Source organism: Caenorhabditis elegans, chromosome V (genome assembly GCF_000002985.6).
Source record: "Caenorhabditis elegans chromosome V".
NCBI lineage: Eukaryota > Metazoa > Nematoda > Chromadorea > Rhabditida > Rhabditidae > Caenorhabditis > Caenorhabditis elegans.
In genome coordinates this window covers 15,926,264-15,941,109 of record NC_003283.11, presented here as the reverse complement: position 1 = coordinate 15,941,109, position 14,846 = coordinate 15,926,264, and the positions used below count along the sequence as shown (strand labels likewise).

At 34.9% G+C, this 14,846-nt stretch overlaps 4 protein-coding genes and 4 pseudogenes across 9 annotated transcripts; 4 read left to right on the top strand and 4 right to left on the bottom strand.

Annotated features, from left to right (window-relative positions):
• Nucleotides 1-755: 755 nt before the first annotated feature.
• Nucleotides 756-2,334, top strand: srw-55 (G-protein coupled receptors family 1 profile domain-containing protein; the record flags this gene model as incomplete). The annotated part of the gene is made up of 4 exons (NM_074592.2): nucleotides 756-1,021; nucleotides 1,066-1,209; nucleotides 1,348-1,806; nucleotides 2,169-2,334. The coding sequence occupies 4 exons, from the start codon at nucleotides 756-758 to the stop codon at nucleotides 2,332-2,334; spliced, it is 1,035 nt and encodes a 344-aa protein (NP_506993.2).
• A 237-nt stretch (nucleotides 2,335-2,571) lies between these two features.
• On the top strand, nucleotides 2,572-3,916 carry srw-52 (annotated as a pseudogene). The gene is made up of 4 exons: nucleotides 2,572-2,867; nucleotides 2,916-3,059; nucleotides 3,208-3,658; nucleotides 3,721-3,916. Coding segments are annotated over exons 1-4 (1,087 nt in total).
• An 83-nt stretch (nucleotides 3,917-3,999) lies between these two features.
• srw-28 lies at nucleotides 4,000-5,162 on the bottom strand (annotated as a pseudogene). The gene has a single exon. A coding segment is annotated over exon 1 (1,163 nt).
• A 971-nt stretch (nucleotides 5,163-6,133) lies between these two features.
• srw-27 lies at nucleotides 6,134-7,843 on the bottom strand (annotated as a pseudogene). Its single transcript has 4 exons — nucleotides 7,618-7,843; nucleotides 7,326-7,469; nucleotides 6,382-6,858; nucleotides 6,134-6,329 (listed from the first exon to the last, which is right to left on the bottom strand). Coding segments are annotated over exons 1-4 (1,043 nt in total).
• A 776-nt stretch (nucleotides 7,844-8,619) lies between these two features.
• Nucleotides 8,620-9,818, top strand: srw-26 (G-protein coupled receptors family 1 profile domain-containing protein; the record flags this gene model as incomplete). Its single annotated transcript, NM_001322599.1, has 3 exons — nucleotides 8,620-8,828; nucleotides 8,915-9,061; nucleotides 9,110-9,818. 3 exons carry the CDS (start codon nucleotides 8,620-8,622, stop codon nucleotides 9,816-9,818), a joined length of 1,065 nt encoding a protein of 354 aa, NP_001309436.1.
• Nucleotides 9,819-10,025: 207 nt separating this feature from the next.
• srbc-77 (Serpentine Receptor, class BC (Class B-like)) lies at nucleotides 10,026-10,928 on the bottom strand (the record flags this gene model as incomplete). Its single annotated transcript, NM_001356767.1, has 2 exons — nucleotides 10,026-10,244; nucleotides 10,293-10,928. 2 exons carry the CDS (start codon nucleotides 10,926-10,928, stop codon nucleotides 10,026-10,028), a joined length of 855 nt encoding a protein of 284 aa, NP_001343563.1.
• Nucleotides 10,929-11,311: 383 nt separating this feature from the next.
• On the bottom strand, nucleotides 11,312-11,711 carry T05G11.9 (annotated as a pseudogene). The gene is made up of 2 exons: nucleotides 11,536-11,711; nucleotides 11,312-11,490 (listed from the first exon to the last, which is right to left on the bottom strand). Coding segments are annotated over exons 1-2 (355 nt in total).
• Nucleotides 11,712-12,684: 973 nt separating this feature from the next.
• On the top strand, nucleotides 12,685-14,685 carry pzf-1 (Paired zinc finger protein 1; the record flags this gene model as incomplete). Of its 2 annotated transcripts, NM_001269759.2 has the most annotated exons (4): nucleotides 12,685-12,766; nucleotides 12,824-13,324; nucleotides 13,373-14,313; nucleotides 14,394-14,685. In NM_001269759.2, 4 exons carry the CDS (start codon nucleotides 12,739-12,741, stop codon nucleotides 14,436-14,438), a joined length of 1,515 nt encoding a protein of 504 aa, NP_001256688.1. The 2 variants fall into 2 exon arrangements, with proteins under 2 accessions (NP_001256688.1, NP_001256689.1); NM_001269760.3 differs by lacking the exon at nucleotides 12,685-12,766 and having other exon boundaries at nucleotides 12,901-13,324; nucleotides 14,394-14,438.
• Between the last annotated feature and the right edge of the window lie 161 nt (nucleotides 14,686-14,846).

The following is a 14,846-nucleotide window of genomic DNA, read 5'->3' as shown; positions in this document are numbered from 1 at the left end:
TTCTTGCCCAAGTTCGACCAAAAAGTAATAACTTAGATCAGAAATTGGGTGAACTTGGGCAAAAGTTTGGCAAGACTTTGACTAAACTTGGATTCAGGTTGCATCAAAGTTTAACCCAAGTTTCACTTAATTTTTGCCAAACTTTGGCTCAAACTTTTCTTATTTTGTTTCAAACCGGTTAAACTTTAGTGCAGCCTGAATCATCCAAGTTTTGCCAATGTTTAACCCAATTTTTGCTCAAGTTTAACCAAAAACTAAAAAATGCTGGTCAACTTCAATAATTTTTTTTACTGAAAAAGTACTGATACAACGCTGAAATTGGCTGATAATGAAATGGCTGGAATAAAATAGTAAATATAGTAAGTATGCTTGAATATTAATTAATTCTTCAAATAGGTTTTCTGAATTTAGATTCAAAAACAAACTTTTAATTTAATTTGCTCCGTCATACGTTTTACAGATTTGGAGTAATTACATTATGAGTAAGTAAGTGTAATTTAGAAAAAAAAGTTTTTTGACAGTTGTCTGAGTTTTCCAATTCAACTCAGGTTTGTTAAGAAAAAATATTCACTAATAATATTCACTAAAAAATATTCACTAATAATATTCACTAAACAGCTTTGTCATGGAGATTGAAAATTTTTGGCAGTTACTAATTAGAAAGTATCACAATACCAAAATGTCTTTAGGTTTTCTTGTTTTTAGTTAAAAAAAAACAAAGCAAATGTTCATTTTGAATATTTCTATCACCAAAAATGTCTAGAAGTTTGTTTGTCGACAATTTAGACGAAATTCTCATCGTATATCAAACTCAAATATCTTTTTTCATTGCTGTTATTGGAGGTTTTCTTAACCTGTTCCATTTTGCAGTACTTACTCGACCAGCTCTGAGAACATTTACAATTTACTTTTTTATGACTATAATTGCAATTTGTGATTTCTTCAGATTATTTTTAGTTATAGTAACTGCGTTGCCAAGTTTTTATTACACCTATCAACAATCAATACTTCCTTCAGAATGGTAATAATAATTTAAAATAAAAGTTCAAAATAAACTTTTTACAGTATACCACCTTACTCGTATTTTACTGTGTCTATGGAACTTGGTTTTTCAATTCTATCAAAAATTTCTGGAAAACTTGTTGTTTGGATTGTTGTGGCCATGTCTATTCTGAGACTAATTGCTATCAAATGCCCATTAAGTCCAAGGTTTGTAATCCAGTTTTTGATTTTATAACATCAAAATATTGAAATAAATTTTAAATCCCTACACTTAATGCATGTTTAATTGTGTGCATAGGTATTTTTACACCAGGAAAAATTTTTAACCACAAACCTCGTTTTCAGAGTTCAAAAAACTATCGAAACGAAACACGGAATCCGACTGATCTACTTCATATGTATCACCCTCATCCCATTCGCATATCTCGAAATTCAATACAACAATGTTCGAGTTTTCCAAACCTTGACACTGCCTCAGAATTGTGAAAAAGTTTCAAAAATCACAAAGTGCAAAGAATATATCATAGTACCAGCCAAATACGATTACTACATATTATCTTGTATTGAAGGATATCTGTTTCGAGTAATACCATCTTTTATGACAACATTTGCTACAGTTTGGTTAATTCATCAACTGAAAAAAATGCGAAGATCAGCGTCTACAAGAAGTTCAGCTAATTCGGATAGCAATGAACGTTTCACAAAACTGGTTGTTTTATTCAATGTAATATTTTTATTGTCAACTGCACCAACCGAAATTATCCTAGTATTTGAATATGTTTATGAAGGTTATGATTCATTAATGTAAGCGAAATTTATTCAAAACTGAATTTAATTTTAGGAACTGTCTTTAAGTTACCAGAAAAATTTAATTATTGAATGATTCTAGCTGCTTCGAGAAGTGAATTTATTTTTTAAATATTAGCCAAGCGAGAGGTGGGCATGAAGAGGAAAGCACTCAGAAAGCATTTCTGCAGACATGTCAGGCAGGCATATTGATGAGAGCGTGAGGTAGGCGCGTGGAACGAGATAGGTACATAGCCAGGTAGGCAGGCATTAGGCATCGGTGTAGGCATGAGTAAAAAGGCACTTGGTTCGGCCACATCTAGTGGGAAAGCTGAATTTTTGTTTTTAAAATTTCATAAAAATGTATAAGTTTATTTCAGATCGATCATAACCAAGTTCCAATTTATTTGTGATATTTTGCCATTGCTCAACGGACTCATACACTTCCTATCGTGCTTTTTCATGTCCTCTCATTACAGAAAAGCTGTCACAAAAATGATTGGATGTAGAAAAAAACAGAATAATACTAATACAATAACTATGTGAATTTTTGAATAAAATTTGATTCATTGTTTTCCCTATACTTATCTCCATGACTAAAAGAGAAATTATTCCAAGATCTTGATCAAAAATGAATCTACAGACAGCAAATATTTTCGGTATAACACACAGTTATTATCAATTGTCCCACGCTCGTCCCACGCTCGCGGAATTGTCCCACGCTCGCGGAACCGGGATTACCTACTCTCTTCTGTCAAAATCTTGGCTCATATTTGGACAACCATGGCTAACAATTTTGATGATATTGATAATAATATTTTTCTTAGTAAACTTGACAATATTCTCAGTTTTGTTTCCGTTTATTCAAATTATGTGATATTTATACATAGTTTCTATTATTGGTGTAATTCTGAACATTTTCCATTTGCTAGTGCTTTTTCTATGAGACAACTGACAATTAATATATGTTTGATAGGAATTGCGATTTGTGATTTTTCTCAAATGTTTTCATTTCTTGTTATTTTGACGCCTGATTTTTATAAAGCTTATGGGCCAAAGACAAATGTATCTGATGATTGGTAAGACCTTTCCAATTAACTTTTTAAAACATCAAAAGATTTTTCCAGTTTACCACCTCAATCATACTTTGAGTACAAAATAGATGGCATTTTTACATCTGTTTCTAGTATGTCGCAGAAGCTTGCAGTCTGGTTTGGTGTTAGTTTGGCGACTCTGAGAGCAGCTGTCATCATGTACCCTACAAACGCAAGGTGAGCTAAAAGATCCTTGATTTTTGATAGCGCAAAGTTTCGAACTCGTAGCATGTCGTATTTGTAGCATTCGAAGCATTCGAACGAGCATTCGCTAAATGTCGGCTGCGCGGCTTTTGCATAAATCTTACATTGAACACTTTTTCAGCATTCAAAATTACACAACATGGCATCCGGATTCTCCTCGCTGTATTTTTTCTGAACATTTGTTATTTCATCTATGAATTCACAGTTCCTTCAACAACGGTATCGGAAGTCTATGAAATTCTTCCAGAATGTGCAAATTATACCGACAAACTTACTTACGAAGCTTATTTTACTAGTTTCGGCGAACTGATCTACAGGATTTCTCTTTTAATTGATGGAATAGTTTTCAAATTGACACCATCAATACTTCTCCCATTTTTCACAATAGTTCTACTCTATGAAATGAGAAAAATGAGAAAAGTGGCAGCAGCTCAATGTTTTCAAACTTCAAAAAGCAAAGACCGATCAACAAAGCTTGTAACTTTTGTGACAATCACATTTTTAATATCTACCGCTCCACTGGGAATATTATATATTGCAGAGTGTATTGTTCTGGAATCATTTGCGTTATTGTAAGTATTTCCCAGTTTTTTACAACATTTCAAAATAAAAATAGATACAAATATTTTTTCAGAAACTTCTTAGGCAAACTCAAGTCTATATTCGTCCTAATATCGATAATCAATGGAACTTTACACTTTCTCATTTGCTTTTTTATGTCATCTCAATATCGAACTGTTGTGATAACCGCTATTGGATGGAAATCTGAAAATTCAAATGTTGCTGTTAATAAACCTGTTTGTGATTTTCAACGAATCAGTAAAATGTAACTGAATATAACAAGTTTTGAATTCGGAATTGTTTTGTCAGGAATTTAAAATTTAAACTAGTTGGTTTTTAATATTTATTTTTTTCAAGACGAATGGACAAAGAATTTAGATTTAAACAGTGGACTTCCAAGTAATTTGTCTGCTGTATTCCGATATTGTGATGACATAAAATAGCATATCAAAATGTGGAAAATACCGTTGAGGGTTGTCAGAAATTTGAACAGCATCAAAATTTTCAATAGTATCATACTGTAATGAAGACAATGTTTTTTTTAAAGTAGATTCCGATTAACTTACTTTAGACCTGGCGTACTTGCGGTGAAGACCCCAATAATGTACATCAATCCATGCGGTGTGGTTGTGTGATATTGTCATAAAAGTTGCTAGTTTTATAGATCGCAGGGTATTACGGCTGCTTGCTGAGCTATTAGTGCAACTTGAAGTTTTTTCGGCTTCTCTCAAATCATTTACTAATCGAATAGTGGAAATTGGTAAAACAACCGAAGGGATTAATGCCAAGCTGCCAAGCAGTTCCGCTCCTGGTGCATTTACAAGCACAATTTTGGTGGAATTTTCCGAAAAATTATAACAATTAGTAAGTGGTTGCCATCCTCCAACTGTTGCCGAATCTAGCCTTAAATAGTTGAATGTCCACAATAGGAACATAGCGATTGAAATTAATATGATGATTCTTGAGCCATATTTGGCTTCAGTCAAGCAAGTAATTCTAAATTTGAAAAGTTTCAATCTAAAAGACGGCATAATAGTATACCTGCTATTCAGTGGATTTCTCATGACAAGAGTTCTAATGACTGCGATAGTAACACCAAACCAAACTGAAATGTTTTCCGCAATTTTCGCCGATGATGCCGAAATATTATGGGTAAAGATCACCAGAGGCGAGTTCGACAGGGAACTGTAATTATCGGAATATACTACAAATAACAAAAACTGTGTAAAAATTATAAATTACCATGAGTCATCGTTTAAATAACGTTGATTGATATTTGGAACAAAAATAGTTACTAGAAATATGCACCGGCTACAGTCAGCAATCGCAATTCCAGCCAAAAATAAATTAATACTAAGTTTTCTCATACACTTTCTGGTGAGTACTATAACATGTAATGCTCCAAGAAAAGTTCCAAGCACCAGAGCAAAAAAGTGAACATGATCAATGTAGTAATTGAAGGTTCCCAGAAAATTCCCGATTACCTCTACAGTACAACTACAGTACCCCAACCATATCCCGACACTAACCCCAAAGCAATATCACTTCAAAAGACGAAAAGTCAATTTTTTTCAAAAATACAGTAATCCTACAGTACTCCTACAGTACTACTACAGTACTACTACAGTACCCCGACCATATCCCACCACTAACCTCAAACCAATATCACTTCAAAAGACAAAAAGTAAATTTTTCCAAAACTACAGTAATCCTACAGTAACCCTACAGTACCCCTACAGTACTACTACAGTATCCCGACCATATCCCACCACTAACCCCAACCCACAATCCCTTCAACAGCCGGAAACACCTTGCAAGTGTGACGTCACAGACTACAAACTACAATTGTAACATCCCTCATGTATTTTTTTATATATAAGTAATGATATGAAAACTTTTAAATGAAAGATCATACTTGAAAACAAAAACTTATATTTTGGGAGAAGGACCAGAAAATTTCAAAAAAATAATGGAAAAAAAATTCCAGAAAAAACTTAGGGTAAATTCAAAGTAACTTATTGTTAGTGTTGAAAATTCAGACTATTGTTCTCTGTTAAAGCACACACTGAATACATAAAAAATTTACTTCCTAACTGGGAAAGTTATTCCTAATACGCAGAATGTTTTTAATTAGTGGTGTTGTTCCTGATCGAGACCTACCTGTTTTGATGTATAATTTTACTTGTTTGTTTTTCTTTTTTTAGCTGATTAGCTTCTGATCATTATTCATGTTTTGGTGTCAGAAATTTTCAGCAGTATTTTCACCAAATAATTTGCATTAAATAAAGCAAATACATAAATTCAAGAAAAGCTGAAAAGTTTCCGTGATATAGTTCCGAGACTATAAGTATTTTCTCCGCAATTGGAAATACTTGGACACTCTGTTTTTAAGTAGAACACCTTAATTTTAATGCCCCAAATTTGAGTTAAGTTCAGATAAGAAATTGTATTTTTCTAAAAGATTTTTTTAATCAGAACCATATATCTTATTTAAATAAATTAAAATTTTGAGTCCCCGTGGAGTGTATGGTGAACGTGGAATTAGAATTGTTTGCTTTTCCGAATAGTTTTGCCGCAATTTTACGATAACGAGAGGACATGAAGTAATAGACGGAAAAGTGGGCAACTCCATTGACAGTTGTTAAAAATACCAATATCAGACCAAATCTTGAGTATATCATTCTGAAAATCAAATAAACATTCTCAAATTGTTTATGCTAGCCACATAACTTACAAAATGACTGGTATCTCAACTAGAAAAGGTCCAAAAACGTACATAAGCCCGTGAGGAGTAGTTGAGATTAAAAAGGATATTGTCATGAATGTGACAAGTTTCATCGATCGAATTGTGTCTTTATGGTTTGATAAGCTTTTTGTTGAGACTGAAGTTTTCTTGGTTTTCCTCAAATAAAAAATTAGCACAACAGTTGCTATTGGAAGAATAATAGATGGAATTAATTGAAATACAACTCCCTCGATTACAAGAGCATAAATATAAACTTCAGTGCTTCCAAAAATAGTGGTCTCTTCAAAAATAAATTGCATTTTGGTCGAGTTTTCCGAGAATACAAGACAATTCGAAAGAGGAATCCATCTTCCAGGTTCCATGACAAGTTCTTGTGAGTAATGGGGTATCCAGAAGGGGATTATAAGAATTGTGGTGATAATGAGAATGTGGATACTATTTTTTGCATGAATGAAGCCGTTAATTCTGAAAATGACAATTTTGGACAGTTTCTTGCAGCTCAGAGCTTTTCACACAGACTATATTTTAAAGTGTTTTTGAGGCAACATCGGGCAATTGGCGAGCGTAAATTGCCGCCAGTTTTTTCCCGTAAAATGACCACGCTTAGAAACCTTTAGAATCGAATGAAGTACGCAAAAATCCATCATCGGGGTAGTTTTAGGGACTTCGGAAAAATTTTTAAAAACTGGTTGTGGTGAAATTCATTTTTTATTAGATTGGGACGAAAATCTCATTTTTCATTTAAAAAATAATTTCAGCGGAAATTTCATAATTTCACGTTCAAAACATGATTCGACACAAAAAATATGAGAGAAAATCTGACGGAAAAACATGCTCGTAAGCCTTTCTTCTTAAGCTTTAATTTACCTTGTTTTTAGAGTTTTGAAATTTACAAAGAGGCTTTTATTTTGCAGTACTTCTGAATTTCTTACCTAACGTTTGTGGGAAACTTGATGACCAGAGCTCGAATAATTGCCATAATTACGCCAAACCATATAGACAGTTGTTCTACTGTTCTCGCAGTTGCCAAGGAAAGATTGCCGCTGAAAACTGCCAGACTCGAGTTCGGAGATGAACTGTAATTACTTTTGCTTGAATTTTTTTCAAACACAAAATTTACCAGCCTGAAGAGTGACTTAAACTTAAATATCGGAGATCAAAAAATGGAATAATGATTACAATTATGCAAATCATCCTGACAAGATCTGTTCCAGCCAAAAATACATTTATATTCCAGCCAAAAATACATTTATAGTCAAAGCTCTCATTGATTTTCTTGTGAGCACAATCAAATGCAGGAAGCCAAGGATTATACCGAACATTGGAACCACGAAATGAATATGGTCTACGTAGAAGCTTCCAAGAAGATTCTGCCCATAATATTTCCAACGGAACACCAAAACTGTATAGATTCAGCGCTGAATCCGGGAAACATTTCAATAGAATCCATTTTTTGTGGGGTTTGGTGAGTCAAAAATACAACGTCGAGGAAAAAGAAAATTAAATAAATGAAATAGGGAACCAAGTTAGTAAGTTATTCTGATTAGGCAAACAAAATTAGTAAGGCAGAATAAATTAATTCCTACCACCTGTAATGAAACTGTAAATGTTTTTAACAGGGGGGGGGGGAGATGTGCCTTATTTCAAAGCCTTTAAAATACGCCCATTCCGAAAATTCAGCAACTACATTAGATGACACTTTCCATTTTACTATATCTTGTAAAACTGGGCAACTTTGAGGTATGTTCAATGAAACATTTTTTCTGAAGAAATCTTTTTAAAAAATCTTTGCTCAAATTTATATGATTTGCCGAAAATCCTTCCAAAATTTTTTTGCCCACTTCAGGGCTTCCAGGAACTCATTTCCGAAAATTATATTATATTTTCTCGGGAAAAATTATACGAACTCCAATTCCTGTTCTCATCGCGGCTATGGAAAGAAAATAATCAAAAATTTCTGATTATTAATTTACAAACAGCTTTTCAACCGGAAGTTCACAGTTTTTGCTATTGGGAGTTCCGATCTGATGTTTCACAAATCTGAGTTTTGCAAAATTCTTAACACGTCATTGCTCATTACTAGCTGTAAACAATTTGTATTCATGTTAGAAAATATTTGCGTTCTTCAGCATTTTTATTTTATTTTTCAAAGCTCATTACAGTATTCTCAGTTTACCCCTTCTCACCTTACATTTTCTCGTATTTTTCTTCGTTCAGAACTTCCAAATGGAGTACGCCACTTTTTCAATAACTGGCGTTGGAGTTTTCACGAACATTTTTCATTTGGCAGTTTTGAACAACAAATCGATGCGAAAATTCACGATTAACATATTTCTTATTGGAATAGCTATATCTGATCTTATACGGATGAACTGCAAAATGTTTCACACCGCAACAAAGTTTTACCAGCTTTATCAAAGTCATTGGGGGTCGTGGTACGTTTAAAAAAATTAATAGAACAGAGGATCATAGGTTGCTGCTGGACACCGCACGATTTAACTGAGTAATAGAAACATTGCAGTGTTCCTCGAAGCTCCTATCTGTTAATGGCTATTATTAACTTTTGTTCACCAACTGGCCATATCTTCGGTGCTCATTTAGGAATATGGTTTGCAGTTGGTATGGCTGTTATACGAGTTTTAGTGGTTAAATATCCACTGAGTAGCAGGTCGTAACAACAGATAAATTCAACTGAAAAAATGTAATCAAATTTCAGAATGAACTCGCTGACCAAGTCAAAATATGGATCCCGAATTGTATTCTTCATTGTTCTTTGTATGCTTCCATTCTGGATCTTTGACTATTTCCAAGTAACAGTAATACCGGCCACCTTACCTTCAAACTGTGCAAACTTTTCCGTAGATTCATATCAAGTTCAGTATATTTTAGAAGAAACTCATATATTCGACAACGAAAGAATTTATGAAATCAATGTATTTGTACAGGGACTCTTATTCGAGTTCACCCCATCTATTATTCTACCAATTGCAACTTTATTATTGGTAGTCGAGAAGAGAAGAGCCAGGAAGTCAACAGAGTTAATGAAAAGCGTGTCCAACCAAAACAGCTCGGATCGATCGACGACTCTCGTGATTTTTATGACCATTACATTCGTTATTGCTACAGCACCACGTGGATTCTCCTATGTTGGAAAATTTATCATATCCCAAGTGGGTGATGATAAACCTAAATTGACACTACAGAGTATGATTGTTGGATTTATAATCAATTTTAATTCTGCTATACACTTCTTGTTATGTTATTGTCTTCACAATGTCTTCACAATATCGGAGTGCGGCGAAAGAATTGTTCAGAAAAGATCAAGAAAAGATCTCGGTTGTTATTCTGTCTTGTACAAATATGAAATAAAATATTTTGAAAGAAACTGGAGCTTGGCTGGAAAGTATATTTCAATACTCCTTTGAATAAGTATGCAAGTTTTGTTTTTTTTCTTCTCCGATTTTGGCTTTTGAAAGTGACGGGAAGAATAGCGGGCGTCAGCATAGCATTCAAACAAAAAATTCTATGAAGTCGGTGAAACATTAAACTTTGCTCGATAAAACGTTTATTCGCTGAAAACTGGATTTTTGCTTGGGAGATAAAAATTAAAAGACAAAACTCCAAAAAAACTGTTATGAATTTGGTGCAACAACATTCGCAGAAACTTTTTTTGCACCAAACAAAACTCGACATGTTAACATTCCTTCAATCACAAATCCAAATGTTTTTATAGCTAGTGACAATGATCCAATTGTCTTAACGTTGACAGTGGTGCTATGGGCAAAAGTGTACGAAGGGATCACATTGAAGAAGAGTATGATGAAAAAGTCGAGAAGTGCAATGCGGGTAGCCTGAATCGTATAATCTACAATAAATGTCAAATTCAAGCTGAAACTCACTCTAGCAATTTTATGGTTCGATGATGGGGTCTTTGAGAGAAAATTCCAAATGAAAAATCGAAACAATAGAGCCACTGAGAAAATTCCATTTAAAAAACTAACCACTTCTTCATAAGTCAGCCAGTAATAGTAATAGCAACTATTGATAGCGCAAAAGAAGCTACTACACTGTAATGGTGTATCTATAACATTACCACAGTATCCAAAAAGTACATATTGATTGATCAGTCCACAAATCAAAATACTGGTGTAAATCATAATGGTGGAAGTTTTACACCGATATTTATAAAATAAAACTGGAAAATATGTGGCAATAACTCTCTCAATTGTGATCAAAAATGCAAGAATAGATCGCATGGTTTTAATCGATGTAGTTGTCCAAACAAAAAGAAATATCAGATTTTTAATTCTCAAATTTGTAGAAAGTGTCATTATCAAAATATAAGTTACTACCATGAATGATGAATACGTATAAATTACATCAATACCAAATCTACTATAGATGAGTATCATATTTGGATTTACAGGTATCCGTTTGAAATAGAATATTGAGAACAATATAAAGTAGTTTATGAAACATGCAATTAAAGAAAATAACATCGATAATAGGCCTATGAAACATTCGATGATGAGCATATTTCGTGAAATAAAACGTAATATTGCTTGCTCAAACATTTTATCAAATCACAGTTAAAATGCGATGCGCGCATAGTGTTTTTGGCGTGGATCGCGAGTGGGAGAAAAAGGAACCGGAAATGATGCGCGTTGCGCGCGCATTGTGCGTCCATCGCGAATTTGAGATGCATTTTGCGAGCATCGCGAACATAAATAATGGGCACATTGTGGATTCTCCTTTCTGATAATAAAACTACTAAACCCTGCAACTTCTGAGCATTCAAGCGAATTAGTTGAACCAAAATACATTCATTAACAGAGCAAAGTGAGTTAACATTTTTTCAAAACAACAAAAAGAAAACATTAGTAACAAAAAATGGAATTCAAAATAACAATAACAAAATTATCGAATCATCATCGTAGCCATTTCGGTTCTCGAAGTTGGACAAGTCAGCCGGATCCGTTCCCCCTTTGCGTCTACAGTTATTGCCTTCATCGCTGAATTTTCCATCAGTGTTTTTAACGTGTAGTATTCCAACTCCAAGCTTCGTGTATTCTTTTCCTTGGAATTAGAACACATATACTGAAAAATGAACATGGTCCATTAAAACTATGCTTCGAAACTAACTTGCTGCTGAGCACTGTATCCAGCTCCTGATCGTCGTCAGTCTCCATCTGTTGAGGTTCTAATTTTCCTTCGTCATCCTCGCCAACTTGATTTACAGGTATCCGTTTGAAATAGAATATTGAGAACAATATAAAGTAGTTTACGAAACATGCAATTAAAGAAAATAGCATTGATACCTATGAAACTTTCGATGGTGAGCATATTTCGTGAAATAAAACGTAATATTGCTTGCTCAAAGATTTTATCTAATGACGGTTGCCAGACTAGGGAGGAAATTGAAAATGCTCACATCTTGTAATGTACGGAAAACATTATGAGATGTACTTGTTCTGCCTATTACTTGGTCTTATCAAAGTCAAAAGACAAGACATAAAGTCTGACTCCAGCGAAGCGTGGGAACTGAATGAAGCGTGTGAAACGCAAATGAATGACCTAGTTTTAACATTTTTTCCGCTTTTTGGCTGAATTTATAGGTTTTTTTGTTTTATTTTTTCCTGAATATAATTAGAAACATGTTCTGTTAAAGTAAATTTTAAAACATGTTTTCCTTGAGAAAAATTTGAAAAACTGAAAGGTATTCGCTGAAACTCGAAAATGTCCGCGTTCCCAATCTTGGTTTAAATTATGATAACTTTTCAACAAAAGCAAAGTTACTTTTAAGTTTCCGATTGACAGAGTTCACTTATGATAGACACGTTGGACATATTTTGCAGAACAGGAAGCTGAACAAGACGAGAAGAGTTTAGGTGTCAGGGTTAGTCGACAAAACGGTTGCAATGAATAGACAAAGAGTGAAATAAAATTATTTGATCTACCGCTTATTTAGGTCTAGAACCGTAAAAAATAGTTTCAGGAATGTTTTTGTTAATCAGAAAATACGATTTTCGAAACCCAAAAATCGAACAAAATGTGATGGTCCTTTGTATTTTGACGAAAAAAACCTGACCTTGTTTTCCAATTTTCGCCCTGATTTCTCTTCCATTTTGAAATGTGAAATTTGAAAAGTTAAACATAAACCTTCAAGCAGCGTTCGTAGTATGTTCATTTTCAGAAACAAAAAAAAACACTTACTTCAATTCTAGGTACATAGGCCTTGCGGTAGATCAAAAAATTATTTTTGACCATCACTATTTGGCGGTCGATTTCGGCGGTTTTATCGACTGCCCCCTCTGCAACGAAAATAAACCAATTATTCTATTAATTATGGACTATGTTAATCGGAATCTCGACGGTAACTTTTTTTTTTAATTTTTTAATTTTATCGAATTCTCATTTATTCTACTTTCAGATAAGTTACTTTGCGGAATCTGTGGAAAATATTTCTCTGACGATGAAAGTTTACGCGAGCATCGGCGCCAGCGTCACATGACATGCCATATGTGCCTCTTGTGCAATCGACGAATTCCGGAGAACGAGACTCTCCGGGAGCACATGAAGAACAAGCATAACATCTGGAAATTGTTCATCTGTGTTTGCTGTAACTGGAGCTTCGGAACGGAAATTTATTTGAAGTGCCATGAAGAATGTATGAAAAGCACTGGGCGTCCTGGTTTGCTGAAACCGTTGGCTATGCCTATGACTGCACCGGCTCGTGAAGCTTCTGCCTTGAACACTGATCCACAAAATGGTTCCGATGATGTTCCTCACAGCTCCCCATCGCCCGTACCAATGATCGCCGAAAATTCGATTATTCAAGCGTCCTCGTTGAAGATGGAACCTATAGAATCTGCCGACCGCTCTTCAGCGTCTACTTCGACTCCAAGAACATTAGTTTCGGGTACTCCCAGAGGTAATTTTTTTATTTAATCTAACGAAAGCTCAACCAGTTTGTTTTTAGAAAAAATACCATGCGGGTTCTGTGGAAAAGATTTCTTTCACGAAGGCTCTTTACGAGAGCATCGGCGTCGATTTCACATGACGGGTCATACGTGCCTCTTGTGCAATCGCCAAATTCCGGAGAACGAGACGGTCCGAGATCACATGAAGAGCCAACATAACATCAAGAAGGTCTACAACTGCCTCTGTTGTAATTGGACTTTCTTGAATCAAGTACACTTGATTTCCCACAAAACATGCTTGAAACAAACTGGCAAACCTTGTTGTCGTCCAGGTCACATGGAACCGTTGGCTATACCAAGAACCGCTTCGATTCGTCAATTTTTCACATTAAAGACCGAAACACAAAGCGGCGATGATGATTCTGCCGCTGGAAGTCAATTATTTTCAGCCAGGCTGTCTTGCAAATCATGCGGAAAATTCTTCTATAGTGAAAGATCATTAAGCAAACATCATCGTCAGATCCACATGTCTGGACATGTGTGCGTCTTGTGCAATCACCAAATGCCGAAGACCGTGACGGTTCAGGAGCACATGGAAAAAGAGCATAACATCCGATTGGTCTTCAACTGTCGGTGCTGTAACTGGTCTTTTGCCACTAGACGTTGCTTGATGTCCCATGTTGAATGTTTGAAGAAGGCTGGAGACGCGAGGAACGTGAAACCGGTGGCCATACCAAGAATGGCTGCCGATTCGATTCTCCAATCTTTGAAAGAGAGTGAAGCCCAAGAATATCCCGACTTCTCAGCGGCATCTACTACATCTTCAGGTCCAGCATCAACTCTGAAGACTCCGAGGATGGATTTCAAGAAGAATTTGAAAATCTGTACAGATGCTGTGCAGATACTCGTTGGAAATGGATTGTTTTCAAATGAACAGCTAGCTCAAACGGAGACATGGGTGATGATCTTTTCAAATGCCAACAAGTTGTTTCACTCAATGGTGAGTTGATATGGCAATTTGGAGTATCTGGTCATCAAAAGAGTCAAAGATTTCAAGCTGTAAAATTTCAATATTTTCAGAACTCGTTTGGAGAACCATCTGTGAGCCGAGACATTCCGATGTGAACTACTCACAGCGCCCTCTTCCTCCGCCCCAGTATGTGTGCATGTTCTTCTTTTGCCGATCTACATTCCTTTGTTGCCCAACTTGTAATGTTATTTTATCCCTTTTTTATTAGATTATTGCATGACTGTTAGTTTGATTCATTGTGCTCAAGTTTTCTTGTTTGATTTTTCTGTTAATCTCTTTTTCATTTGCCTTTGCAATTTGGAAAATTGTCTCAAAAACTTGTTGAATGAATAGTGGAAAGTTAAACACTTTTTTTGGCATATTTCCGCCTCTGGAAAAATTCAATTACGGGCTGATATACAGATATTTACTGTTGCTCTTGTGCTACGATTATAGGAATTATGCTTTTTAACATTGTTGATGAAATGCAAGTGTTAGTATTTATTGAATCATGTTGGTCAGGC